The 26,395-nt window shown below is 52.0% G+C and overlaps 1 protein-coding gene across 6 annotated transcripts in view; it reads left to right on the top strand.

Moving 5' to 3' along the window:
- The window catches only part of TPO (thyroid peroxidase), a 111,922-nt gene that overhangs the window by 53,981 nt on the left and 31,546 nt on the right, over positions 1-26,395 (top strand). For 3 of the 6 annotated variants that reach the window (XM_050753198.1, XM_050753199.1, XM_050753200.1), the window contains 6 exons: positions 1,571-2,089; positions 9,596-9,854; positions 13,691-13,861; positions 18,993-19,230; positions 21,027-21,235; positions 21,620-21,790. In XM_050753198.1, the coding sequence (XP_050609155.1) occupies positions 1,571-2,089; positions 9,596-9,854; positions 13,691-13,861; positions 18,993-19,230; positions 21,027-21,235; positions 21,620-21,790 (1,567 nt within the window). The remainder of the gene's footprint in view (positions 1-1,570; positions 2,090-9,595; positions 9,855-13,690; positions 13,862-18,992; positions 19,231-21,026; positions 21,236-21,619; positions 21,791-26,395) is intronic. The other 3 variants (XM_050753202.1, XM_050753201.1, XM_050753203.1) reach the window with 2 other exon arrangements.

Below are 26,395 nucleotides of genomic sequence, written 5' to 3'. Positions count from 1 at the left end.
ACTACAAGTGCCCACCAGCATGCCCGGCTAATTTTTTGTTAGTAGAGATGGGGTTTCACCGTGTTAGCTAGGATGGTCTCGATCTCATGACCTCGTGATCTGCTCACCTTGGCCTCCCAAAGTGCTGGGGTTACAGGCGTGAGCCACCTTGCCCAGCTGGAAGTGCATTTTTTAATGCACGACCTGTGGATCCTGTGCTGTCTCTGAACCAGGGCTGGGGCGTCCTCGCTGCCCCCACCCCCCACCCCCACCTGGCCTTGGGCTGCACGGCTGCCAGGCCAGGGTGCTGCCCAGAGGGGTTCTCACAGCATCTGCTTTGCTGCTTCACCACAAGGCTGACTCCCTGTCACCTGCATTCTTTTCACTGCACCTCCTGTGCCTGAGTCCATCAGGGGCTGGGCCTGTCTCCCTGCACAGCACTGCATGCCACGGCTAACTCCTGAGTGGCTGCTGCCTCGCTGGGTGCATTCCCCCACGTGACCCCAGGTCCTCTGTTCCTTCCTACTCCTCAGTGCCTGGGCTGCGCTTTGCCCTGAGAGGAACTTTTCCCTTATTTTCACTGGTAAAAATAATGTCCTATTACAAGAAGACCATGATCTTCAGGAAGAGTCTCTTTCGGGGTCTGTCCAACCTGGTCGATCTTGTGATTCTGGATGAGCGATTTAACCTCCTAAATCTAATAACACCCAGAGTAAGCCCTGACCCTGTGACACCTCCCCAGGGAGGAAGAGTTGCCAGGGAAAGGGCACGTGCTCTCTGCAACCCACAGAGCTTGCCCGACATCCAGCACAGGCGACTCTTCCCAAGAAACCTGTAAATCTGGAAAAATGTTTTAGATCTCCATGTTGTAGAAGAGAAGATGGAAGCTGGCCACAGCCAGAGTTGGAAGCCCACCCAAGGTCTCCTTACTCCCCTCTATCTGCCTTTACACTAAACAGTGATGCCCACAAAACTCTGAGACTGTTTGCTCATTGGGCTCCTAAACCAAGTCCATGGCACTGGAAAGAAAGAGGTCAGCCCTTAATTAGCAGGGCGCGGTGGCGGGCGCCTGTAGTCCCAGCTACTCGGGAGGCTGAGGCAGGAGAATGGCGTGAACCCGGGAGGCGGAGCTTGCAGTGAGCCGAGATCGTGTCACTGCACTCCAGCCTGGGTGACAGAGCGAGACTCCGTCTCAGGAAAAATAAAAAGAAAAGAAAAGAAGAAAAAGAAAGAAAGAGATCAGCTCTTCCCAAAGTCAGAAGGTAAATCAGACCGGGGAGTTCATGAGCAGCTAGAGCAGGTCTGAGCAGGAACGAGACTGGCTCAGGCCAAGAGCATCTGAGCTTTAGGGAGATGTGGACTCCTAGGATGTGGGGTGCATCCTCTGGGTTCAGCCTCTTCCCCAGGCAAGAGACCACTGGTGAGCAGGCCAGGGGGGAGGTCGGGGGACTGGCTGGACCGACCCCTGCAGAGAGGACTAGAGGGGCAGAGAAACATGCGGCGCTGCAGGGTCGTCGCTGGCCTCGAGCTTCTAGAGTCTTAAAAAGGGTGAGCGGGGCCCTGGGTGACCTTGAACTCCCCTTGCCCGCAGCTCCCGGAGGAGGCCCGGCCGGCCGCGGGCACCGCCTGTCTGCCCTTCTACCGCTCTTCGGCCGCCTGTGGCACCGGGGACCAAGGCGCGCTCTTCGGGAACCTGTCCACCGCCAACCCGCGGCAGCAGATGAACGGGCTGACCTCGTTCCTGGACGCGTCCACCGTGTACGGCAGCTCCCCGGCCCTGGAGAGGCAGCTGCGGAACTGGACCAGCGCCGAGGGGCTGCTCCGCGTCCACGCGCGCCTCCGGGACTCCGGCCGCGCCTACCTGCCCTTCGCGCCGCCACGCGCGCCCGCGGCCTGTGCGCCTGAGCCCGGCATCCCCGGAGAGACCCGCGGGCCCTGCTTCCTGGCCGGGGACGGCCGCGCCAGCGAGGTCCCCTCCCTGACGGCGCTGCACACGCTGTGGCTGCGCGAGCACAACCGCCTGGCCGCGGCGCTCAAGGCCCTCAACGCGCACTGGAGCGCGGACGCCGTGTACCAGGAGGCGCGCAAGGTCGTGGGCGCCCTGCACCAGGTGCGCGGGGTGGTCCTGGGCGCCCTGGGTGGCCGCATGCAAAGCGGGGGGCGCCTCATGTGGGTGCGCAGAATCGTGGGTTCTCTGTCCCAGGTACTTGCACAGCCATCAGGGGCGCCCACATGGGTGAGCCCGAGGTCGTGGGGCCCTGTGTGGGTGCGCAATCATGGTGGGCGCCCTTCATGGGTGTGTGGAGGGTCATCGTGAGCTCCTGTGCAGGGGCCGAAGGGTAACTCCAGCGCTGGCGGCCCCCCGGGGCCCCTCTGTCCCACCTGCTTACCCTTCAGCTGGCTGGTGATTATCCCACCAAGACACCAATAACCACAGCCCCCTAACAATGGCAGCCAGGTCACCCAGGTTTCCCTGTGCCCGCAGCCAGGCAAGGTGCTTTACAGATTTCAACTCATTTAATAATTCCCAGAACAACCCTTGCAGGTGAGTGGACCAGGGCTGCTGGTGTTTTTGTATTTCAGAGACAATGCAGAGAATGAAGAACTGACTCTGTGAGGTTTCTGAAGTAGCAAGTTAGAGTCTATTTGAAACCTTTCTTCATTTTATGACTCTCTTAAGTATTGCATGAGAGGGTCTTGAGACTCAAGTTGACCTTTTATTAATTGTGTGATGGAGAAAAGCACTTGCACACCTAGAAGTGCAGTCCCTGACTCTGGGGGTCTCACGGGGTTGTTATGAAGAAGGATGGGCTGTTTTACATTGAGAGTCACCATGTGCGCGTCTGTTGCACCGGGCCCTGTAGCGGCCTGGGCATCGTCTCTGCAGTTCTTGCCCTGAGCCTGCGGGGAAGGGCGCGTCAATCCTGTTCTAAAGGAGGCACTGGAGCTTTGTCCAAGGAGGCACAGGGGCTGTGCGTGGCACCGACCACCCCCAGGCAGCACACACCCCTGCCACTTTCTGGCCTTTGCTGCCCTGGGGTCCAGGCCCCAAAGGTCAGAGCAGAGGGCCTGGGAAGCCCCCATGCGCTGGGCGTTAACTCTTAGTTCCTGGGTGATGAGGGAACCTGGAGCTTCCTGGAACAGGGGCTGGCAGCAGCAGGCCCGCAGGCTTCTCCAGCAAACACAGCAGACGAGCTCACTGTCCTAACGCGCGCATCCACACAGCAAACACAGCAGACGAGCTCACTGTCCTAACGTGCGCATCCTCACAGCAAACACAGCAGACGAGCTCACTGTCCTAACGTGCGCATCCTCACAGCAAACACGGCAGACGAGCTCACTGTCCTAACGTGCGCATCCTCACAGCAAACACAGCAGACGAGCTCACTGTCCTAACGCGCGCATCCACACAGCAGTGCTCGGCTGGGAGCATCCGCCGGACGGAGGAGGCTTGTGTGAGTGAGAGGAGCGGAGTTAGAAATGAAAGCAGGAACCTTGTCACCATGTGAAGTAAAAATCATCAGGCACCCACGTCGCTTTCAAGCAGCGACTCAGACACTTTCCTGCTTCCCTGTGCAAAGGGGAATGTAAACCCAGGAGCTGCTGAGCGGTGGAATCCAGGTCCTCGTCTCCGTGAGCCTGGACTTCCCACCACACACCTGGAGAAGCAGGTCCCAGAAGGCCGCCCTCTCCCCTCTGCTCATCCCCTGAGGCCTTCGGGGCTCCTGTTTGCTTCCTTGCTGCTTCCGTGCCGCTTCCCTGACTGCGAGCTCCACAGAGGGATGTTCATCTGTTTAATTCTTTTTTTCTCAGGACCCACAATTTGCCAGGTTGCTTCGTAAATGTATATTGAATTTGTGAATGAAGTAGAAATTTCAAAAATAATTCTGGAAATCCTGGCCCTGCTGTAGCCTCGGGAGCAGGATTTGGTTTGAACCTTCTTTGAGTGAGAACCTCATCCAGCCCAGGGAGCTGTGAGAAAAGAGGCTGCCTCGGATCCCTGGAGCCCGTTCACAGGGCCAGAGACGCCCAGTTGTCACACATCCTGCTGTCTTTCTTCTCCATGGAGTTCTGGAATTATTTAGAGGTGTGAATTGTTACCAGGCCCTGTCATTATAGATTAGAGATAGTTTAATTCCAAATTTCTGAGAATCCCACTGACCTGGAAATAATGACATTTGGTTGCCTCCTGCTGCTGCTGCTGCTCCTCCTCCTCCTCTTCCTCCTCCTCTTCTTCTTCTTCTTCTCCTTCTTCTTTCTTTTGTGTGTGTGTGTTTTCGTTTTGTTTTGTTTTGTGTTTTTGAGACAGAGTCTCACTCTGTCACCCGGGCTGGAGTATAGTGGTAAGATCTCGGCTCACTGCAACCACCGCCTCCCAGGTTCAAGCGATTCTCCTGCCTCAGCCTCTCAAGTAGCTGAGACCACAGACACGTGCCACCACTCCCAGCTAATTTTTGTATTTTTAATAGACATGGGGTTTTGCCATGTTGGCCAGGATGGTCTTGAACTCCTTTCCTCAAGTGATCCGCCTGCCTCAGGCTCCCAAAGTGCTGGGATTACAGGCCTGAGCCACCATGCCCAGCTGCCTATTCTTATTATTAATGAAATAATAACAACAGAAAACAATAGGAAAATGTTCTTCTCTGTTTCATATTTACCTTCCTCAGTTCATTTTCTGTGTGTTCTGCTTTTTTAAAAAATGTGAACGTTCTTTTCTTCTTGGTTTTACATTTCACCTTTGAATTTCCTTTTGTGTTTTTTTAGTTAATAGGTCCTCTTTGGTGCTTTTTGCAAAAACCTTTGATACATTAAAATAATAAGTTGTGTTTAACGCGTCAGTAGAGCCGCTGCTGTAACTTCCAGCCATATTTGAAAGATCCGCAGTGGCCTGGAAGGCCCATTTTTCTCTCCCTGGTTCTATCGACTCATAGTTTGGTAACTGTGTGATCTGAATCTCTCTTCTTCTGAAAAGCATTAGATAACGAAAAGAAATGCCAGGGCAACTTTATGAAAGAGAAATAGCATCCCCCTTCTATTATTCCCCCAAACCCCCTACACACACACACACACACACACACACACACACACACGAGCTAGCCAGGGCCAGGATAATGCACACATCAGCAAGAGGCAAAAAGGCTTAACTCAGAGCTGGGAGTCACAGCTTTCTCCTCCATCTGTCCACACCACCTCCCGCCTCCTGCATCCGTCCACACCACGTCCCTGCTGCTGTGTCTGTCCTCACCACACCCACTCTGAGCTGTCAGGGCCCAACCCCAGCCACCCCCTGTCTGAGGATCTCGGCTCCTCTAATTTATTTTGTAGACAGCTGAGAGCGATCCCCTCCCTCAGCCCTGGGGCACAGGACTTCTGCCGTGGGTGTCTTTGGGAGGCATCTGCAGGCTGCCCTCTGTGCTGGTTCCTGGGAGCCGGCATCTCCTGGGGGACTCGCACATAGGAAGGGCTGATGAAGTTGCTCTTGCTGGCTTGAGATCCCACAGGACCCCAGTTCCATAAGTCGTGCTTCCCGCCAGGAGGAACCGAAGCTCTTGCTCTTCCATCCCAGCAGTCCTCAGCTGCTCTATGGTGTGTCATAAAACAAGAACTCACAATCAGATGCTCACTTTGGCGATAACTTTTGTGTTCTACAGACAAGAAAAGAATGAGAAAGGAAACCCTTCCCAGCACAGGTTGAGGGAGGCAGAGAGGAGGTAGCCATCCTTGGTGAGTCTGGGTGTGCCGTCCAGGCTGTGTGGAGTTTGAGATAAAGATCCAAACATCTGGCGTGGGTCTATGCCCCGGCCATCAGATAGCAGACCTGGTTCTGGAGCACAGCCTTGATTTCCCCAGATATCCAGGGACCCACAGAAGCTTTGCTTTGGATGTGTGTGGAGGTACGACCAGACCCCGGAGGGACCACAGATCTCCCCGGACATCCCCATCCTAGGCAGGCGGATCCACGTCTCAGGGCAGGGGCTGCTTCCCCGGCCACTCGGCTGCTGGCCTTTGCTGTGGCTGAGTACTTTTTCAGATTGGCTGCTCTTCTAGGCAAAGGAGCAGATGGATAAAGCCATGCTTCCAAGGCTGGAAAGAAAGAAAAAGGCCGCTTCTCTTACCTGATTGCCCTGGCCGGAACTTCCAACAGTATGTTAAATAGGAATGGTCAGAGAGGGCATCCCTGTCTTGTTCCAGTTTTCAAAGGGAATACTTCCAGTTTTTGTCCATTCAGAATACTTAGGTGCTGTTGCTCCCCACCCAGACCCCTTTACCGGCAGGGCCCCATTCCCCAGCAGCCTCCAATGTTGGCTGACAAAATCTCCCAGTCGTTCCTCTCCAGGGGTTCCTCTGCAGGGACAGCCAGTCCCCTGCCTCAAGGCTGGACCAAGCCCAGGTGTGCCATGCTGCAGGGCTGCCTGTGGAGGAGCACAAGCCCAGGTGTGCCATGCTGCAGGGCTGCCTGCCGAGGAGCACAAGCCAGGCCTGGCTGTGTTGCATCCTTGGGGAGCTGGGTGCTGGCTGGGTGCCTGCTCAGCCTCCTCCCCGGAGCACCCTCAGCAAACACATGGGAGCCTCTTGTTGGACTAATAGGGCATGTTTGAGAAAATAGTGAGTGACATTGTTCTGTGGAGAGCAGGGTGGGTGACGTTGAAAGCAGTCAGGAGGTTCAGAGGAGCCTGTGCCAGGGGCTGCGTGGCTGTTTCCCACCGTCGGTGACAAGCATCGCATCTCCAGGTCTCTTAGTCCTGGCCTTTGCTGCCCTGGGGTCCAGGCCCCAAAGGTCAGAGCAGAGGGCCTGGGAAGCCCCCATGCGCTGGGCGTTAACTCTTAGTTCCTGGGTGATGAGGGAACCTGGAGCTTCCTGGAACAGGGGCTGGCAGCAGCAGGCCCGCAGGCTTCTCCAGCAAACATGGCAGACGAGCTCACTGTCCTAACGTGCGCATCCTCACAGCAAACACAGCAGACGACCCGTATGCTGGGGTCCTGGCTTCCCGCCACCTTCACACCCACCATTTTCCCAAGTGTGGACCTTTCGGTCATTCCCACTGGTGAGTTGTGAAGGCCAAGAAATGGAGAGTGGCCACAAGTCAGCGCCTGGCAGCTTTGGCAGAGGCTGTGGGGAACCAGGAGGCTGGATGAGAGCAGACATGGAGGAGCAGCTTGAAGCCGCTTGGGAAGGCAAGGCCTCTACACGGCACTGCCAGCAGCGAAAGAAGACGGGGCCCACCTGGGAGATGGGCAGGAGGGGCACCCAACAGCAACAATGCCCAGGTCTGACAGTATGGCGTCTGCCCAGGTCCAATAATTCAGAGTAACCATTTTCCCTATGTGACCGGGTAAACAAATACCAGAAGCATTTTCACAAGAATTGCCATGAAAATTCCAGAGAGCTGTTTACAAGGTTCAAGGTTTTCTTTTTCTCTTTTTGAGAAGGCACCTCCTCTATCACCCAGGCGGAAGTGCGGTGGCACAGTCATAGCTCACTGCAGCCTCCACCTCCTGGGCTCAGGCATCCTCCCACCTCAGCCACCCGCATCTCTGGGACAACAGGAGTGCACCACCCCGCCTGGCTAATTTTTAATTTTTAAAATATTTGTAGAAACAGAGTCTGACTGTGTTGCCCAGGCTGGTCTCGCTCTCAGGCTCAAGCAGTCCTCCCACCTTGGCCTCCCAAAATGCTGGGATTACAGGCGTGAGCTACCACACCCGACTCAAGATTCAAGTTTTAAGGCCCTATTGGGTTGAACAAAGGGTGCTTCTGCCCAACCTCGACAGCTCCCAGGGGAGGCTGCACTATCTGAGCCCAATCACTTACCAGGGACATTTCGGATCAGATGAGGAGCCAGTGGGGAAGAGGAGAGACACTGTTCAGAGCTCTGGCAAGGTCAGACACCGAGGAGGCGCAGTGTCTGCGAGGCTCGGATGAAGGGCACGGGTTTGCTCTCTGTTCGTAGCTGGTTGGGCACGGGTGGAGCTGGGAACCTCAGGCTCAGGCCTCAGGAGTTCCCTGTCTGTACTTGCTGCATCCCCTGGCTCACGAGTCAAACTTCAGGTAGGCAAGAAGGGAAAGTGGTGTCTTCCTTAAAATAGCTTGCACTTGAATTTGAAATTGTCTCGGCCGGGCGCGGTGGCTCACGCCTGTAATCCCAGCACTTTGGGAGGCCAAGGTGGGTGGATCACGAGGCCAGGAGATTGAGACCATCCTGGCTAACACGGTGAAACCCCATCTCTACTAAAAATACAAAAAATTAGCTGGGCGTGGTGGTGGCGCCTGTAGTCCCAGCTACTCGGGAGGCTGAGGCGGGAGAATGGCGGGAACCCAGAAGACGGAGCCACTGCACTCCAGCCTGGGCGACAGAGCGAGACTCTGTCTCAAAAAAAAAAAAAGAAAGAAAGAAAGAAATTGTCTCAGTCTCGGGGCTAAAGAGAGAGAGGCCTTTTCCTTTCTATTGTAGTGAGAAGAAACCAAAGAATGTTTCAGGGAGCAGAAGGTGCTGCCTGAGTTCTGAACGTGGGAAGAACACGGACCTTCTCATGTGGCTAGGAGGAGCCCCCAGGACACCTGTGTGGTTCAGAAACGTTGTCACATAAATTGCGCCTGAGGTGGAGAGGCTGTTTGCAGGATGAAGTCAGAACTACTCTCTGGGATGCTGACCCATAGCACGGTGCTTCTCACCAATGGATGAACTAGCACACGGACGGAAACCCCACTGGGGAACTTTTGGATGCCGCCTTTTCCTTCTTGTCTGTCCAGGTCTCCGAGGTGGAGCGGGACAGCGGGGAGCAGGTGCGCCCTCAGTAAACGCCCAGGCCACACAAGACTCATAGCTCTCCCTGGTCTCCCTGAAGGGCCAAATTACGTGCTTAGGAAATGCATTCTGGCGCCTGGAAGGAACATATTACAAGTGTGTAAATAGTATTGGTTATTTTTAAACAATCTGCTTGCCTTCCTAAACTGGTAAGCTAAAAGAGAAGATTCATATTCTAGAATTATGCCTATTATGCTTCATTTGGATGTAGTTTATTGACCAAAATATTCCCCTTAAATACCAAAACAATTTGAGACTGATTTTTCTGTCTGAAAGAAACACTGTTAAACCTGAAAGTAGAATCTTTGTACGTAATTCTCCTGGGGCCATGTGTCAAATCATAATTTCCAGGCCCTGCGATTGCACTGTAATTGTCCATTGACAGACCTCTGTGCCAAACAACATGCTTTGATTTAATCCTCACAAAGGCTCTAGGAATTAGGTGTTGTTGCTTTGTAGAAAAAGGAACTGCTCCCTGCTGTCAGTCATCCAGCCAGGAGTCGAGCTGCCCAGCCTGGCCCGGTGACCACCGTTGGCTCGACAGAGACGCTGTCTCTTGCCACTGCCAGCCCCATCACCATCCTGGGAAGGAGGCTCTCCAGTCAGCCCTATAAACGCACCTCCTGAATATTCATGAAAAACGTCAACAAGAACGCCTTTCTGGGAAGTTCAGCTGAGGCCTTTATTGCAAGGCGAGAAGAGTCCAGCTCCCTGGGGATGTCGAGGAAGATGCTCTTCTCCACTGCCACTTGAGGCGACCCTCCTCTGGTATCCTGGGCCTCACTGAGACGCTTTTCCTTTCTGCATAGATCATCACCCTGAGGGATTACGTCCCCAGGATCCTGGGACCCGAGGCCTTCCAGCAGTACGTGGGCCCCTATGAAGGCTATGACTCCGCCGCCAACCCCACTGTGTCCAACGTGTTCTCCACGGCCGCCTTCCGCTTCGGCCACGCCACGATCCACCCGCTGGTGAGGAGGCTGGACGCTGGCTTCCAGGAGCACCCCGGCCTGCCCGGGCTGTGGCTGCACGAGACCTTCTTCAGCCCATGGACGCTCCTCCACGGAGGTGAGTGAGTGCAGTCCCTGCAGCTGGTCCCTGTGAAGTCGCCCTTCTTTTTTTATATTTTTATTATACTTTAAGTTCTAGGGTAAATGTGCACAACGTGCAGGTTTGTTACATAGGGTAGACATGTGCCCTGTTGGTTTGCTGCACCCATTAAGTCACAATTTACATTAGGCATTTCTCCTAATGCTATCCCTCCCCCTGCCCCCACCTCACGACAGATGGGGTGTGATGATCCCTGCCCTGTGTCCATGGGTTCTCATTGTTCAATTCCCACCTATGAGTGAGAACATGCGGTATTTAGTTTTCTGTCCTTGTGATAGTTTGCTGAGAATGATGATTTCCAGCTGCGAACTTATCCTTTTTATGGCTGTATAGTATTCCATGGTGTATATGTGCCACATTTTCTTAATCCAGTCTATCACTGATGGACATTTGGGTTGGTTCCAAGTCTTTGCTATTTTAAATAGTGCCACAATAAACATACATATGCATGTGTCTTTGTAGTAGCATGATTTATAATCCCTTGGGTATATGCCCAGTAATTGGATCACTGGGTCAAATGGTATTTCTAGTTCTAGATCCTTGAGGATCACCACACTGTCTTTCACAATGGTTGAACTAATTTGCACTCCCACCAACAGTGTAAAAGCATTCCTATTTCTCCACATCCTCTCCAGCATCTGTTGTTTCCTGACTTCTTAATGATCGCCATTCTAACCGGTGTGAGATGGTATCTCATTTTGGTTTCAATTTGCATTTCTCTAATGACCCGTGACGATGAGCATTTTCTCATGTGTCTGTTGGCTGCATAAATGTCTTCTTTTAAGAAGTGTCTTTTCATACCCTTTGCCCACTTTTTGATGTGATTATTTGTTTTTTTTCTTGTAAATTTGTTTAAGTTCTTTGTAGATTATGGATATTAGCCCTTTGTCAGATGGGTAGATTGCAAAAAATTTTCTCCCATTCTGTAGGTTGTCTTTTCACTCTGATGGTAGTTTCTTTTGCTGTGCAGAAGCTCTTTAGTTTAATTAGATCCCACTTGTCAATTTTGGCTTTTGTTGCCATTGCTTTTAGTGTTTTAGTCATGAAGTCCTTGCCCATGCCTATGTCCTGAATGGTATTGCCTAGGTTTTCTTCTAGGGTTTTTATGGTTTTAGATCTAACATTTAAGTCTTTAATCCATCTTGAATTAATTTTTGCATAAGGTGTAAGGAAGGGATCCAGTTTCAGCTTTCTACATACGGCTAGCCAGTTTTCCCAGCACCATTTACTAAATAGGGAATCCTTTCCCCATTTCTTATTTTTGTCAGGTTTGTCAAAGATCAGGTGGTTGTAGATGTGTGGTGTTATTTCTGATGCCTCTGTTCTGTTCCATTGGTCTATATCTCTGTTTTGGTACCAGTACCATGCTGTTTTGTTTACTGTAGCCTTGTGCTATAGTTTGAAATCAGGTAGCATGATGCCTCCAGCTTTGCTCTTTTTCCTTAGGATATTCTTGGCAATGTGGGCTCTTTTTTGGTTCCATATGAACTTTAAAGTAGTTTTTTCCAATTCTGTGAAGAAAGTCATTGGTAGCTCGATGGGGATGGCATTGAATCTGTAAATTACCTTGGGCAGTATGGCCATTTTCACGATATTGATTCTTCTTGTCCATGAGCATGGAATGTTCTTCCATTTGTTTGTGTCCTCTTTTATTTCATTGCGCATCGGTTTGTAGTTCTCCTTTCAGGTCCTTCACATTCCTTGTAAGTTGGATTCCTAGGTATTTTATTCTCTTTGTAGCAATTGTGAATGGGAGTTCACTGATGATTTGGCTCTGTTTGTCTGTTATTGGTGTATAGGAATGATTGTTATTTTTGCACATTGATTTTATATCCTGAGACTTTGCTGAAGTTGCTTATTAACTTGAGATTTTGGACTGAGGCAACGGGATTTTCTAAATATACAATCATATCATCTGCAAACAGGGACAATTTGACTTCCTCTTTTCCTAATTGAATACTCTTTATTTCTTTCTCTTGCCTGATTTTCTTGGCCAGAACTTCCAACAATATGTTAAATAAGAGTGGTGAGAGAGGGCATCCCTGTCTTGTGCCAGTTTTCAAAGGGAATGCTTCCAGTTTTTGCCCATTCAGTATGATATTGGCTGTGGGTTTGTCATAAATAGCTCTTATTATTTTGAGATACATTCCAAGAATACCCAGTTTATTGAGAGTTTTTAGCATGAAGGGCAGTTGAATTTTGTCGAAGGCCTTTTCTGCATCTATTGGGATAACCATGTGGTTTTTGTCATTGGTTCTGTTTATGTGATGGATTATGTTTATTGACTTGCGTATGTTGAGCCAGCCTTGCATCCCAGGGATGAAGCCGACTTGATCGTGGTGGATAAGCTTCTTGATGTGCTGCTGGATTCGGTTTACTGGTATTTTATTGGGGATTTCTCATCGATGTTCATCAGTTCTCCCTTCTTTCTTATGACTCACCACAGCCATGCAGACCTTCCGTATGGGCACACTTGCTGATCCTACACAGGGTTTTTAATATCTGTGGGGAAAATAAATGTGTTTAAAGCATTTTAAAAGGCTAAACTGGGCCCAGACATGGTGGTTCACGCCTGTAATCCCAGCACTTTGGGAGGCCGAGGCAGGTGGATCACTTGAGGTCGGGAGTTTGAGACCAGCCTGGCCAACATGGTGAAACCCTGTCTCTACTAAAAATACAAAAAAAAAAAAAAAATTAGCCAGGCGTGGTGGCGGGTGCTTGTAGTCTCAGCTACTTGAAAGGCTGTGGCAGGAGACTCGCTTGAACCTGGGAGGCAGAGGTTGCAGGTGAGCCGAGATCTCGCTTTTGCATTCCAGACTGGGCAACAGAGTGAAAATCCATTTGAAAATAAAATAAAAATAAAAGGCTAAACCATTCTATAGTTATGATCAGCACCCTCATCTTTAGAATGTTAATGATGGGTTACCTTTGGAAGTTAATTATTTGGAAGAAAATGATTCTATTCCCCCAGTTAGTTTTTTGGAAGGGTTATTTTTAAGCTTCCCCATTTTTTCTTTATGTTCCTTTCCCAGTACTCTGTGTGTCTTTCTGGGAGCTTCTAACCTGACTCAAAAGTTGACCGGCTCCAGGTGTAGTGGGGAGAGGGGAGGGCAGGGGTGCGGCAGTGTGTCTGGCGATGCCTGCTTAGATGAGAGCTGAGTCATGCACAGTGTACCAGAGAGGCAGGGGCTGGCCCGGCCCTCAGCAGGTACCTGGCATTTGAAGACACCCAGGTCATCCCACACAGGACGATGCACGTCGTGATTCCTAAGTCTTCCTTTTGGGCATCCTAAGGCCAAACTTTAAAGACTGGTGGCATGCAGTGGTGGGTTCACACACCACTGAGATAGAGGGACCCTGAAGGCGGTGGGGCCTGCTTTCCACACGGGGCCTTTGGAAATGACAGGAACAGTGGTCCCCAGGCACCCTGGCCACTCCCTCAGCTAAGCTGAGTCTTCCTTTCACTGTTCTGGATGTTAGAATTCAGCAAATGCTTCTTTTTTTTGTAATCTTTCTGTTGCTAAGAAACAAAACAAAAAGCTTTAAAAACTGGTGGACTCCTTCTCCAGGCCCCTTTCTTTCTGAGGGTCCATCCCTCATGAGCCACATCATCAGTGCCAGCCCAGTGGTTCACCCGCCAGCAAGGCAGTGTCCTGAGGACATTCAGGAAACTCTGGAATCACACAAGCGGAATTCATGAACTTACACAAAGATTTGCTAAGGACAAGATTGAAATATTGTTTCTCTAGAACTGAGCCGAGAACTGTCCTTGCTTTGCACATGGTATTTTCCAGGTGGTTTGGACCCACTAATACGAGGCCTTCTTGCAAGACCAGCCAAACTGCAGGTGCAGGATCAGCTGATGAACGAGGAACTGACGGAAAGGCTCTTTGTGCTGTCCAATTCCAGCACCTTGGATCTGGCGTCCATCAACCTGCAGAGGGGCCGGGACCACGGGCTGCCAGGTCTGCCAGTTCCTTCCCTTGCACACCTCACGCAGCTGCTGCAGGATTTGCCGAGTTAGCAACCTGCTGCTAGAGAGACTGATTTAAAGTAAAACAATCACAAATCTAATGCCTTCTAAGCAATGGCTCTTAAAGGACTCCAGTTCATTCAGCTATAGAGGCCACTTCGAGCTTTTCTTAGAGAGAGAAATGGCACAAAGAGGGTGGTTCTGAACCTCCCAGGGACGTATGAGCTAGGACCTTGAGAAACACCCGCTTCTAGTAGAGGGAGGAGGCACTGCACGGGCAGACAATGGCAGGTCTGCGTCTGGCGTCCCGGGAAGCTCCTGGGATGGCTAGAGTGCCCCCGTCCCCTTCTCCTCCCCCCAGCGAGATCCTAGGGCCTGCAGAGATCGTTCCACCACATCAGGACTGCTGTTAGCTAACTGGTCCAAGCTGGCCCCTGGTGGGAGTGGCTGCTCCTCTCAGGCCAGCAGCCCCCTGTGCTCCCTACACCCGACCTGGCTCCTGCCTTTCCCAGGCCCCACCGCGCAGCCTCCTCCCTGACCTGCCCAGTTCCCAACTCCCTGACCTCAGGCCCACCTCAGCCTTCCCTCCTCTGGGCTCCTAGGTGGTTCGGTTGTCTGGTCAACCTGCAGCACCTGTCCAGGCCCGATCCCCTGAGACCTCGTATTCTGTGTGCGGCTCTGTTCTCTCCATGCACCCTGGGAGCTTGGGAGGTGCCCTCCTATTGTGCGTGGGTGACATGTGACACGGACAGTGCTGGCAAGTCTTGTTCTGCCACATCCCTGGGCCTTCCTCTGTCCCCTGGCCCTTCCCCCATTCCTGCCTTCCTTACCAGTGGCACCTGGAAGGGCTGGGATCAGCAACCACACAGGCTGTGAATATCTGGGGACTAAACGTGAGTTGGGAGGATGCAGAAGGGGCCCCATGTGTGTCAGGATAATGCACACTGTCCCCCTCACTCCCTGCACCCAAACACAGCTGCTTCCTTGTTGCCAGAGCTCAGGGAGCACAGCCCACACATGCCTTCACACGCCTGGCACATACCCAGCACATGCCTGCACACGCCCAGCACATACCCAACACATGCCCAGCACACACCTGGCACATACCCAGCACACACCCACACATGTCCAGCACACACCCAGCACATGCCCAGCACATACCCAACACATGCCCAGCACACACCTGGCACATACCCAACACACACCTGTCTATACATGCCCAGCACATAGCCAGCACATGCCCAGCACACACCCGGCACATACCCAGCACACACCTGTCTACACATGCCCAGCACACACCTGGCACATACCCAGCACACACCTGGCACATGCCCAGCACACATGCCCAGCACATGCCCACACACACCTTGCCTCTGGCTGGGACCCCCTTTGCTGCTGGCCCTGCTCAGGCCCCACAGCTTGACCTCCTCATGTTGCCACTGCTGACTTCCCTGAGCTAACTGCGGCAGAGAGCAGGCGACCCCATCCCAGCCCTCACAACCCCCACCTTTGTCTGCTCTACTTTTCACCAACTGAAATGTGGCCAAAGGTGAAAATCCACGTTCCCACTGGCCTGTGGGTCCCCCAAAGATCATAAGCCCAGGAGGAAGGGCTGTGTTTCAGGGCTGTGGTCACTAGCACCCAGAGCTGTTGACTGGCACAGAACAGGCACTTAGGGAACCCTCACTGGATGGATGGATGGATGGATGGATGGATGGATGGATGGATGGGCGGGCAAATAAACGCTGACGAGGACAGAAGGGCCTGGTGGGAAGGGAACAGGAGTAAGACCAGCACACAGCCCGACTTGTGTTCCAAAGACTTGGGTTTGGACCTGAGGAGTTCAATTTTGGATGAATTTCTTAATTAACCTGTGTGGTTCCCAGTTCCTTCCCTGAGTGCCCAGGACAGTAGAGTCAACCTCACGTTTGAGTGTTGGGGACACACACGCGAGAGTGCTTGGTGTGAGCACACAGGAGGAGTCATGACACAGCAGTGTAAGAGCTGCCACGCGGGTCCCTGTGGCCTGCAGTTCGAAGCCCACTGCGTGTGTTAGCACTCTATACCCCAGCCACCGCGGAAGGCCAGACTGCGATCACGTTCTAAAAGATGGACTGAGAGACTGACACACAGACAGTTTAGGCAACGTCCCCAGGTCTGAATTCCAGCAACTGGAGGCATCGATGCACCAGAAAGGCCACAAACCCAGCAGAAGCTTCGTTAGATCTGATTAGTTAGATCTCAGGCTAAATTAGATAAAAGAGAAACGCTCGTGTCTCAGCACGCTGAGCTGGGATGGTGATTTCCGCCACGCCCTGAAATCATTTGTTGTACTTTACTGTGAATATAAAATGTACAACCTTCCCCAAAACACTTTTTTGCGGCCGGGCACAGTGGCTCATGCCTGTAATCCTAGCACTTTGGGAGGCCGAGGCGGGCAGATCACAAGTTCAGGAGTTCAAGACCAGCCTGGCCAGATGGTGAAACCCTGTCTCTACTAAAGATACAAAAAATTAGCCGGGCGTCATGGCAGACACCTGTAATCCCAGCTTCTTGAGAGGCTGAGGCAGGAGAATTGCCTGAAACCCAGGAGGCGGAGGTTGCAGTGAGCCGAGATCATGCCTCTGCACTCCAGCCTGGGTGACAGAGCGAGACTCCGTCTCAGAAAAACAAAACAGAACAGAAACACCTTTTTTGCATTCCCGTTTCTGCGGTGTCTCCCACAGGCAGGGACATCTGAAGTGATGTTGTTCCTTCCAGGCTCTGTGGCCTCCGGAGCTGTGAAGAGCTTCAGCCTCCATGTCTTTACCTCCTTCCCAGACCTTGCACATTTTCCCTCTAGAATTGGAAAAAGATGCAAATATGTTTCCTCTCAGAGCAATAAGAAAGGAAAATGCCCTCCTAACTTCGTTGTTTTTTCTTTTTAAAATTAAGATGTCAATCTCCCACAGGTGTGAAAATGCTTTTATTGTACTAATTAAAACAGTTTGACAGTGGTCTAAATTGTCAGTATAGAAACCTCTCCTCGTTTTAGAATTTTAATTTGCTCATTATTTTTGTTTTTGACTAGTCTGAAAATAAATGCATTCTTTTAGTAAATAAAATAACGGCTGTGTCCCCCAAGCCCTGTGGCAAGCAATGGGCATCTGTGTTTTCTATATAAACCGAGTGTCTACAGGTTGCCTGTTACTGGAGCTGAGACATTCGTGGGGTATGTTTGGGATGGTCTAAAGTAGACTGTGTGATAAAGATGAAATTTTGTTGGAGGGACACAGGTGCCTCTTGACGGGGCAAAGCACCTCCCGGTGGCTTTGATGAAAGGGCCAGGATGGCCCATCTGGAAACAGAAAATAAGAGTGGTTTCTGCAGATACAGGGCAGCAGAGCCACTGCGGACAGCAGGAGTCAGGCTGAGGCAGCACAGCTTCTCATGGGGGATCAGGGGATCCCCTGCCAGATGCAGCAGCACCAGGGCTGTGGGGCAAGCCAAGGGGGGTGACTCTAGGAGCACAAGAGTCAGACACACATGGGTTCCTCCTGATGGTTAACCAGGGAAATGGCTCTCAGCCCGCTAAGAAATGGACTCAATAGCACCTGACAGCAGTTTTCTAAAAGCTCAGGGTGTTTTTATTTTTGTTTTTGTTTGTTTATTTGTTTTGAGACGAAGCCTCACTCTTGTTGCCCAGGCCAGAGAGCAATGGTGCGATCTCGGCTCAATGCAACCTCCGCCTCCCAGGTTCAAGCAATTCTCCTGCCTCAGCCTCCCTAGTAGCTGGGATTATAGACGACTGCCGCCACACCTGACTAATTTTTGTATTTTCAGTACAGACAGGGTTTCACCATGTTGGCCAGGCTGGTCTCAAACTCCTGACCTCAGGCAGTCCATCCGCCTCGGCCTCCAAAAGTGGTGGAATTACAGGCCTGAGCCACCGCACCCAGCCTCTAAAAGCTCAGATTTTGAATGTCGCTCATGCCTTCCTCCTCCAGTTTGTCCGTTCCTCTGATCTGTCTTCCTCCAAGTTGTTCCCACCCCTTGGCTCCATGAGTCTCTTTGTCACGTGGGCATCCCCTTCCCAGACTAACGAGGATGCCTGGCTATTTCTCCCAGTTCTGTTTGGTCTAAACATGAGACACCACAGGCCCGGCCTTCTGTCCCGTGAAAGCCTCACTGCCCCTGGGGGAACCAGCCCAGTGCTCACATGTTGCTGTGCGTGCACTTGTCCGGGACTTCTGCTGGGAGCCTGCGGTGGGCAGGGCGCTGAGGATAGAACCAGACAGTCTTAGCTAAAGCACCACACAGGGCGGGTGGATGAGCAGAGACAGCAGCAGAGGCCCTGGACTGCGCTCTGATCAGACCCCACGGGAGTGAGGGTCGCCCAGCCTTGAGGAGGGAGTGCTTCTGGAGGAGGCGACAGTGGAACCAAGAGGAGTGGATAAGGGACGAAGGCGGATGTAAGGAGCAGGGCACAGGGCACCAGTGTCAGGCAAAGGTACAGCCACAGAGTCAGACCATGAATGAGGGCCTGGGCAGTGAGCAGCTCAGGCGTGGGGCAGCGAGCAGAAGGAGGAGTGAGAAGAGAGGCCAGGGATTCACCAGGGTTCCCAGCAAGAAAAGATCTCTAGTCTTCAATATGGAGATGACTAGCCAGACAGATAAAGATATTTGTGTGTGTCCCTTTGTGTGTGTGTGTGTGTGTGTGTGTGTGTGCGCGCATGAGAGAGAGGGGAGAGAGGGGGAAGAGAGAGAGCGAGAGAGAGTGCTGGCTTCTGTGTGTGCTCCTGATGTCATTGTGGGAGGTAACCTCTAAAGAGGATGCAGAGCTGTCTCGGTTGCTCTGGAGAGGTGAGAACTAAGTGCAGGCTGGGCGATAACAGGAATGCACTTAAATGTCGTGGACTCAGCATTCTTGCTGTCTCCAGCTCCTTTATGAACAAACCCTGCAGAAAGAGCTCTGGCTTCTGAGCTGGAATAGCCTAGCCTGGCAAACGGCTGGGCAGTGTCACAGGGTGGGACGGGACTCTGCCCTGCTGTGCTTCCCGTCTTGGGGACCATGGCATGAGCGAGATGGGCTCAACGAAGGTTCAGGTCTCTGAGAGAAACCGTGCAGCCTCTCCCCTGTGCAGGTTACAACGAGTGGAGGGAGTTCTGTGGCCTGCCTCGCCTGGAGACCCCCGCTGACCTGAGCACAGCCATCGCCAGCAGGAGCGTGGCCGACAAGATCCTGGACTTGTACAAGCATCCTGACAACATCGACGTCTGGCTGGGAGGCTTAGCTGAAAACTTCCTCCCCAGGGCTCGGACAGGCCCCCTGTTTGCCTGTCTCATTGGGAAGCAGATGAAGGCTCTGCGGGACGGAGACTGGTAGGTTCCTGTCCGGAATGTCTTCCTTCTTGTTCTGCACAGAGGCAGGTGCTCTGCATTGGTTCAGAAGCCAGCCAGACCTGCATCCAAATTCTGGCTCCACCGCTCGACTCTTACATAAGCTGATCAGATTGTTTCTCCCACCCATAGTTTCCTTAACCTCGAACCGTGTTTTCATAACAATGAAGCAACTACAAAGCATGTAGCACTTAGAATGGGAGCTAGCACTGATTTTTCCTAGATCCAACCACATGAGCAAACAGGCGCCTAACAAAAACAAATTGTGACACACTCATGACAGCCCTGAGACTGCATCCCATCCCCCACGTCCCCTGACGATGCCCAGGAAAGCGCAGAGGTGGACAGTGACTCAGGCGCAGACACAGGCTATGCCTGGTGCTCATGGATGCCTCTGGGCTGGACAGGCCTCCCGGTCCCCCAGCCCCTGCCTGCACACAGAGGTGCTTGCCGGTAGCAGAAAGCTGAGGTCCCGGTTTGCCTGCCTCGTACATGTCTGCTCCCTCCTCAAGTTCAACCTGGAATGTGGAGGTTTATACTGGAGGGAGTCAGAGCCAGATCCTGTTCCCGTCTGATTCTGAGTCCTTCCCCACTCCCGTAGAAGCAGGTGCACAGGATACCAGTGTTAAGATTTTGGAACAACACAGACAAAAACAATGGGAAAACGTTTTCTTTTGCTTTTAAAGACATCCCTACCTATCCAGCTCTCTCTCTATTTTTGGTAGTCACTGTGCCAAGGTCAGATTTTTGTTGTAAAGGATCTGTGCTCTTTCCAGAGAGTGCACCTGTCACACGCGGAGGCTCCTGTCCTTTCCCCAGTGTGACTTTTGTCTCTAATTTCGGAGATGCAGCATTTCAAAGAGCTACGAACACCTGGGGAGAAATTACCAGATGAACTTGTCTCCCTCATAGCTGTGTCTTCAGTAAACGTGCGTTTGGAATTCTCTGGGACATGGGAAGCCACTCGCTCAGAAGGGGGAAGATTTCACCAACTTGCCCCATATGTGTGTCTCCCAAGCGTGTTTTATGCCACCCATGGCTGAAGCTCCATCTGAAATCAGAGGCAGCTGGCAGATTCCTGGGGTGGTGCCCGCAATTTCTCATCCTGCGTATTTATGACCAAATACCTCCCCAATGCAAAAATGGGGTCAATTAACTTCCATATAATGGGGCCTCTCTTTTATGTTCTAAGAGGAATTCATCCCCGTGATGGGAAGCAGAAGAGCTTTATGTGGCCGGGGAAATGTGTGCTTTATGGCACTCAGGCCAGGAGCTGCTGGCGCTTTGGCAACGATTTTCGTATTTTGAGAGGAAAGTGGGACTTCATTTCTTCACATTGCAATTTTCTTGATTACCCATGGCCTGGAGGAAGAAGCTGAAGGTAGAGAGACCGTGCAGGGCACGCTGACTTCAGACTGGAGAGCAGCACGTTGTAAAGCAGCTGAATTTGCTGTAATTATTCTTGTTTTTAACACAGCATTGCACCCCAAATAACAGCAATGCAGCAAAATAGATTCTCACAGTCAACATGCGAAGTGGCTCTGAGCCCCTCCTCCATCTGACGCCGCTCGTTCAGACAGCCAGGTGCACACCGTGCTGCCCCTCCGCATCTCCTTCAGGTCCTCAGTGCCTGCACCTGCGCGGCCCCGGGTGCTGGGGGTCTGGGCAGGCGCCGCAGGGGAGGCCAGCAGCACACAGCAGTGGGTGGCTGGTCCTGAGTGCCTGCCCTGGGGGTTCTCCAGGCACCGTGAACTTACGCTCTGTCTCCTTCCCTGGAGGTTTTGGTGGGAGAACAGCCACGTCTTCACGGACGCGCAGAGGCATGAGCTGGAGAAGCACTCCCTGTCTCGGGTCATCTGTGACAACACCGGCCTCACCAGGGTGCCCGTGGACGCCTTCCGAGTCGGAAAATTCCCTGAAGACTTTGAGTCTTGTGACAGCATCCCTGGCATGAACCTGGAGGCCTGGAGGGAGACCTTTCCTCAAGGTGACGTTTGGTCTTTTCTCACACCACCTTACAGCACGTGCATCTCATCAAACAAACCTTGTCTTCCCAAGGAGCTGAGTTTAACTTTTCCCTGTTTAGAAAACAGTCGATGCCCTGCCTTACACCCTCAGGGCAGCTCCCGGGGCGGGCGGGACCCTTCTCTAGTGAGACAGGAACTGGGGGCCTAGAAAATGGGATCCAGCGGGGCCCGACCTGGGAAGTGACGGTGTGTGCTGCGTGGGTGCTGAGTGAGTAACCACAGCAGGGCTCCCCAGCCTCGGCACCAGCCCCTCCAGGGCACAAGTGTGCCCGTGACAGGGACGTTGGTATGTGGTTTTCTTTTCTCGCAGTTTGACTACATGTAAACCTGTCCACATTTCACAGACGACAAGTGTGGCTTCCCAGAGAGCGTGGAGAATGGGGACTTTGTGCACTGTGAGGAGTCTGGGAGGCGCGTGCTGGTGTATTCCTGCCGGCACGGGTATGAGCTCCAAGGCCACGAGCAACTCACTTGCACCCAGGAAGGATGGGATTTCCAGCCTCCGCTCTGCAAAGGTCAGTTCTTTCTTCAATAACAATTACAAAACATCTGCATGTTTCCGATATAAATTAACAACGCAATGTCATTGAAAATTTATTCGCCAAAAGATGCTTCTGAAACTGTTATCTTCCCAGCAGCAATTTGGGGGTAGGAAGCAAGGGCTCTCCCTTTGGCTGGCCGTGTTCCCAGCTGGCCTCTTTCTAGGTGGTGAGGCCTCAGAATAGGCACGTGGAATCGTGACCAATGGGGTCACCTGTGAGGGAAGAGAGAGAGGAGTTCATGAGTTCCAGGCAAAGTTGTGGTGAACTTGCAGGGCCACTTTCTCAAAGGAAACACGGCAGCAAACGTCTCCACTCCAGGAACCCATAGAGTTAGTCCCGCCTCCGCCTCCCACAGGTGGCTGATTCCGAAGCCCATGCCTGGTTCTCCAGTCGCTGGGTTTCACTCCCAGCCTCCTGTGTGTTTAGGTGTAGACAGGTGCGGGCTCCTAGCGGTGGCTTGAGAGCAGGTTGGGGAGGCAAAGGCAAAACAGCTGTGGGCCACCTCCACCTCCTCCTCCCATGTGCCTGGCTTGAGCGGGTGTCAGCCCAGGGCACCTGGGAGCAGGTTTGCTGGACAACAGAGCCTCCCAGGGGAAGAGCCATGTACTGGGGTCCCTCTGCGGGGAGCAGCAGAATGAGAGTCCCCCACTGACTGTTCTGAGACAGAAAGAGCCCTCTGGGTGCAACTCCTGAGGCTGGGGCGTTCTGTCGGAGCAGCTCGTGTCCCCCAGCTACTTCAGAAACGCCCTGCAGCAAAACCCGGACCGCTGGCTCTGGTCTCATGGGCCAGTGGGGTCAGGGCAGGCAGGAGCAGGAATGGCTGCTGTTCCCAGAGGAAGGTTGCTCAGACGACACTCACCAGCAATGTTTAGAAGGCCAAGCTGCCTTCAGGGACTGCGTTTTAGGGGAGGAAAACTGGCATCAGACACAGAGCCTCCTGTGAGCTGCTGCTATGAGCTGCACTAACCTAGACCACAGAAGAAAGAGAGGGTCTCGTGCCAGAATCTGGCTGGTTTGCAAGTAGAAATAAAAGCAAAATCCAGTTTTCAGTTTTCTCAGAGTTTTCAGAAGACGAAAGGGTCCTGGAGCCAGTGCTTTGGGAGACCCAGGTGAAAGAATCCTTTGAGGCCAGGAGTTCAAGACCAGCCTGAGAAACGTAGTGAAACCCCATCTCTACAAAAAAAAAAAAAAAAAAAGGCCTGGACGGGGATGGTGGGATAAGTTGCACAAGGTCAATACCATTGAACTGCACATTTAAAAATGGCTGAGGTGGTAAATTTCACATTATGTACAATTTAGCACAGTAACAAAATTTCCATTTCAATTTTGAAAGTCCAAAATGTTTGTCCTTGAAGGGTTGCAGTGGCCAACTGCTTCTAGACCCTCAGTCGTAAAGGGAGAGGCTGAGACCCCGCGTGCACCAGAGACCCAGCAGGACTCAGTGCTAGGGCAGGGGTCAGGTAGGGGTGCGGCTCCCTCCAAGTCTGTGGTCTCAGATGCCCTCCCAGGAGCCATCTTTCTGTTAGGAGAGGAGAGAAGGGATGAGGAGAGGAGGAAACGAAGCCAGCTGGGGAACGGTGCCTCGGAAATAACTTTCAGAGTCGCTGAGGACACAGGGAGCTGCCTGGGCACAGATAGGGCAGAGGCCTGCTACGTAGCTGAGGGAGGATGTCATCGCTGGAAACCAGCAGCCTGGGCTGGAAACCCTCGTCTAAACTGTTAATTGCACGATGCTAGATTTGTAGACGTGCTCCCCTGCTGCATTTTGGGATTGGTCACAAATGACAATGTACAAGGAAGCCACCCAGAGGTTAGACAATGCCCCAGAGAACAGCAGACCAGGATGTTTCTCCCAGGGAACTTTCCGGAAGCCTCGGTGTTCCGAAATACAGCTACTCTGTTGGGTGATGACATCCGTGTAAACTTGTGGCTGCTGTTAACACCACTGCATGGCTCCTGGCTGCGGGCTCTGTCACTGACCCTTCGGTGACAAAGGGATCACGAATCGCGCTTCTCCTGTTTCCTTGGCTTAGAGACTGTGCAAGCTTGAAGTGCCCACTTCACCCCCGTTCCTGGTTTTCCATGTTGGCATCACCGTTAAGGAATTGATGGCAAGTGCTTCAGGGCGCAGCACGTTGCATGTTCTGTGTTAACAAGCCTTCCTGTGGTGCATTTCACTGTACCCCTACGTCCGTCCTTGCCCAAATACCCAGATGTTTCACGTGTCCATTTTAGCTTATCTTAAGTATGAATGACCCCAAAGTGCTATCACAGGGATCTGCAAGGTGCAAATAAAAATGGGCGAGACCTTAGAGTGGATCGGGAAGGGAGACTGCTGGTGTCCTGCAACCTGCCTGTGCAGAGCTGTCCCCTGTGCACGTGCCCTCTGACCTTCCGGCCTGTGACTTTCTCATCTGTCTCCTAAACGAGGAACGCTCCTCCAGCCTCCTCTAGACCATCCTATGCCATCAAAATCACTCTTTTGTTATTGAAGTCTTTTCATTTATCTTCCTTGATTTTTAGTCCAACAGTTAACAGCTGTCTAAAGTTAAGATCTGTTGTTAGAAGGACTATTTCTGAACCAGTCTGGGTACTCCCCAGGGTGTAGGAGTGTTTCTCAGTGTGGTCCGTGCACAGGAGCTGGTGCTCCTGGCAGGTTCCCTGGCTGCAGCAGCAACGTCACCAGGGAGCTTGTTAGACCTGCGGCGTCTGGGGCCCCGCCACAATCCCTGAGTCAGAATCCACACACTTCACAAGACCCCGTTAGACTGTGTATGTGAAGGTCCAAGACACCCATCGGCCAACCCTAACTCATTCTCTCTTCTCTCTGTAGTTCACTGACTCGGGCCCAACTTCATGTTCTCCTGCCACTTCCATTTCAGTAGCCATTTAATCTGTCTCCCAAAATTGCTGAGTCTCTGCGCCTCCAGATTTTCAAACGTTAAATGAGGCATCAATTTAAATTAGTTAGAAATGCACAGTGCAAAGAGTGGGGCGCAGGCCTGTTGTTGACACCGTGTGTGCCCAGGAGCCGTGCTCCAAATGCTGGGACAGCTGCACCCAGAACAGTTACGCTGCACAGTTAGCAGGACGTCCACTGACTTGGAGGAGTGTTGGTGACACGTCACTCAATGAACGTGCAGGCTACACAGCAGTGTGTGCACTGGGAATCCATTCAGGTGTTTTTAAAGCAGTGGGTCACGGGCACACACATCACTTTGATGAGTGTCCTCCCGAATGCAAGGGGAGCGCCAGGCTCTGCTCCAGAGCCTGTTCATACTGGAGACCTCGGCAGCCTGCCATGGGAACAGGGAGGAGGGATTGCTGACATGCAGCAATATGACTCTTTTTCTTGTTTTTTTTTTATCACATCTATAATTAAAATATGTCTTAGAAATAAATGACAAAACTCAAAAATCTGGTACAAGTGCATATGCACAAATATTTTTACCACAGCTATTCCCTGCACTAGAAGTTTCAAAATCAAGAATCACAAGGGAAAAAAATCAAGTATAAGAGAGAGGAAACTTTACATTTACGGTAAATTGACAAGAATGTAAGTACTCAAGCAGGTCCTCAGTGAAATCTCCTCATCAACATGTCTGCGGCTCCAGAAAGGAAGGCTGTGGACTTAACTGAATAATATAGAAAAACAAATAGTATTTGCTGCTCTCTTCTCTATTCAAATTCTACTTATTCACTAAAACTCATCCACATAAAAACTTGATATTAAGGCTGGGCGTGGTGGCTCACGCCTGTAATCCTAGCACTTTGGGAGACCGAGGCAGATGGATCATGAAGTCAGGAGTTCAACACCAGCCTAGCCAAGATGGTGAAACCCCACCTCTACTAAAAACACAAAAAAGAAAAATTAGCCAGTCATGGTGGTGGGTGTCTGTAATCCCAGCCACCCAGGAGGCTGAGGCAAGAGAATTGCTTGGACCCAGGAGGCGGAGGTTTCAGTGAGCCGAGATTGCACCACTGCACTCCAGCCTGGGCAACAGAGTGAGACTCCGTCTCAAAAAAAACAAAAAACAAAAAAACTGGCAAATGCATTGCAGTGAGTCTCCTCTGAGTGCCTTGATGCTACAGATTTCAAATAGATAAAAAGCTATGAATCAGTGGCTTTTTACATCAGTTATTGTCAGGAGGTTATACAGTAAACGAATATACATAAATGCTTTGTGCGTATTACGGAAAATATGGTTCACAACCAATACTAATTTGCTTAGAGAAATGGAAACATCCGTGCACATCTGCACTCACTGTGCATGGAGACTGTGGACGCCACGGCCACTCTTCTTGAAACTCAAGGTGAAGCAGCCAGAGAGCACAGTCTCGGCCTCTGTGCAGGTTGCCCTGGTATCTGGGGACACTGCGGCTGAGGCTGGTTTCCTCCTCTGCTGGGGAGAGTGCTGCTCTTCAGACAGGGCCGATTTGTCCCCCTCCTTCCTGTCCATCCTCGGGAAGGAGACCTGCATGGCACTGGCCCCTGACTCAGGCTTCTGCTTAGAATAAACTGACCCTGGGTGGAGCATTGTGGGCCAAACTGTGCCCCCCAAAAGCTATGCTCAAGTT

This window comes from Macaca thibetana, chromosome 13, assembly GCF_024542745.1.
Source record: "Macaca thibetana thibetana isolate TM-01 chromosome 13, ASM2454274v1, whole genome shotgun sequence".
In the NCBI taxonomy this organism is placed as follows: Eukaryota; Metazoa; Chordata; class Mammalia; order Primates; family Cercopithecidae; genus Macaca; species Macaca thibetana.
Note: the sequence above shows the minus strand (reverse complement) of the source record. Positions and strands in the feature narration are given on the sequence as shown.